General features: G+C 41.7%; 1 protein-coding gene across 3 annotated transcripts in view; it reads right to left on the bottom strand.

The window, feature by feature from the left end:
- The window catches only part of PAFAH1B1 (platelet activating factor acetylhydrolase 1b regulatory subunit 1), a 34,175-nt gene that overhangs the window by 10,154 nt on the left and 22,565 nt on the right, over nt 1-1,456 (bottom strand). For all 3 annotated transcript variants that reach the window (XM_025210735.1, XM_006016107.3, XM_025210738.1), the window contains one exon: nt 681-909. In XM_025210735.1, the coding sequence (XP_025066520.1) occupies nt 681-909 (229 nt within the window). The remainder of the gene's footprint in view (nt 1-680; nt 910-1,456) is intronic.

The raw sequence follows: 1,456 nt of genomic DNA, 5'->3' as shown, positions 1-1,456 counted from the left end.
GGGGGGGGGGGAAGTGGGTGTTTTTGCAAACCAGAGCAAGCCTTCCTTGATGATTTGCCTCTAGAAACAAAAGATTTGAGGTATATAGTTGAATATGGCAGAACCGAAAGAAGGAATTCTCATGTCAATCTTTCCTGTACTAGAGCTTTTGGCCAAAGCTCAGCTCAAGAGAAGTCCCAACAGGTCTTTGATAACAATGCCTGGCTGCCTGCTTCTGAACTGCATGAACACCCCCTCACATCTGAACATCTTTCAAATGATGAACACCTGAACACTCATGAGCTCCCTTCCATGAATGCACTGCAGGATGATCACTGGGGCTGCCTCAAACCCTAACAGTTCTCACCCTTCTCCCCAAAAGTAGAAGTAGCTGCACACCATCCCTCCCAATAATCAGGTTAGAGTTAGCACCCAGTTTACACTAAAGTAAGGGCATTTCCACTATGAATTGTCAAGTGGCATTAACCATACCCCAAATTATACTTCTACTCTCATATATATATATATATATATATATATATACACACACACACTTTCATACCTCTGCTACATCCAAATCTTATAAAAAGTGGAATACCTTTGATATGTTATCTAGCCATCAGTGCGTAAAAGAATATTCTAAACCGTCTGTTGCATTTGTATTGTATGCAATACAATCGCTATAAGCACGAATACGCTACCTCTGATCCTGTGGCTTCCGATATGGTGGAGTATGAGCTCTCGGGAGCCCAAGAAATGCATTCTACCACATGCTCATGTTCTCGGAGCTCAGCTTTGCACTCCTTTGTTGCTACTACCCAAACACGCACCGTCTGGTCATTAGAACAACTGGCAATCAGGGTGCCATCTTGGTTAGGCCGCACCATGCGCACCCATTCTCTGTGTCCCGTAAAAGTCTTCACACAATAACTGTAAGAGAAGAAATGCAGGCTCTGACTCAACTGAACACATGACTATATAAACTGGTGTACACCAGTTTTTATAGTTTACAAACATTATGACTAAGGTGGGCGATTTAAGAACAACAGGCATTAAAGTGCCCATTAAACATGACTGAAAAGGCTAGAGAAAACAGATGCAACTCATGGAAAAGAAAGACATCAAATAAGAAAGACAAGGCAGCTAAAATAAGCAGAGATGGGAAGGAAGAGAAGTAATGAAGTGGAGGGAGCCTAAGGAAAGGCAATAATACTGAGAAAGTTAGAAGTCTTTAAAATGCTTGCTTCTAATCAGATATGTAGAAACCTACAGAATACAACAATATTTGATCTGTGGTTCAAAGCATAGGGGGAAAGCAAGTTAAGTGGGAGGGGGCTACATACTGAAAGACTGAAAACTGATAGTGTAGAGTTATGGAGAAAGGCCTTTGTGTTCACATCAAGAAGGGTGAAGTTGGCTGTAACCAATTACACCCTTCCAAAATCTATAACAACCCAGTCCAACTGATTCACAACCA

This window comes from Alligator sinensis, unplaced genomic scaffold (genome assembly GCF_000455745.1).
Source record: "Alligator sinensis unplaced genomic scaffold, ASM45574v1 scaffold118_1, whole genome shotgun sequence".
Taxonomy (NCBI): Eukaryota; Metazoa; Chordata; order Crocodylia; family Alligatoridae; genus Alligator; species Alligator sinensis.
This window is presented reverse-complemented; position numbering and strand designations above follow the sequence as displayed.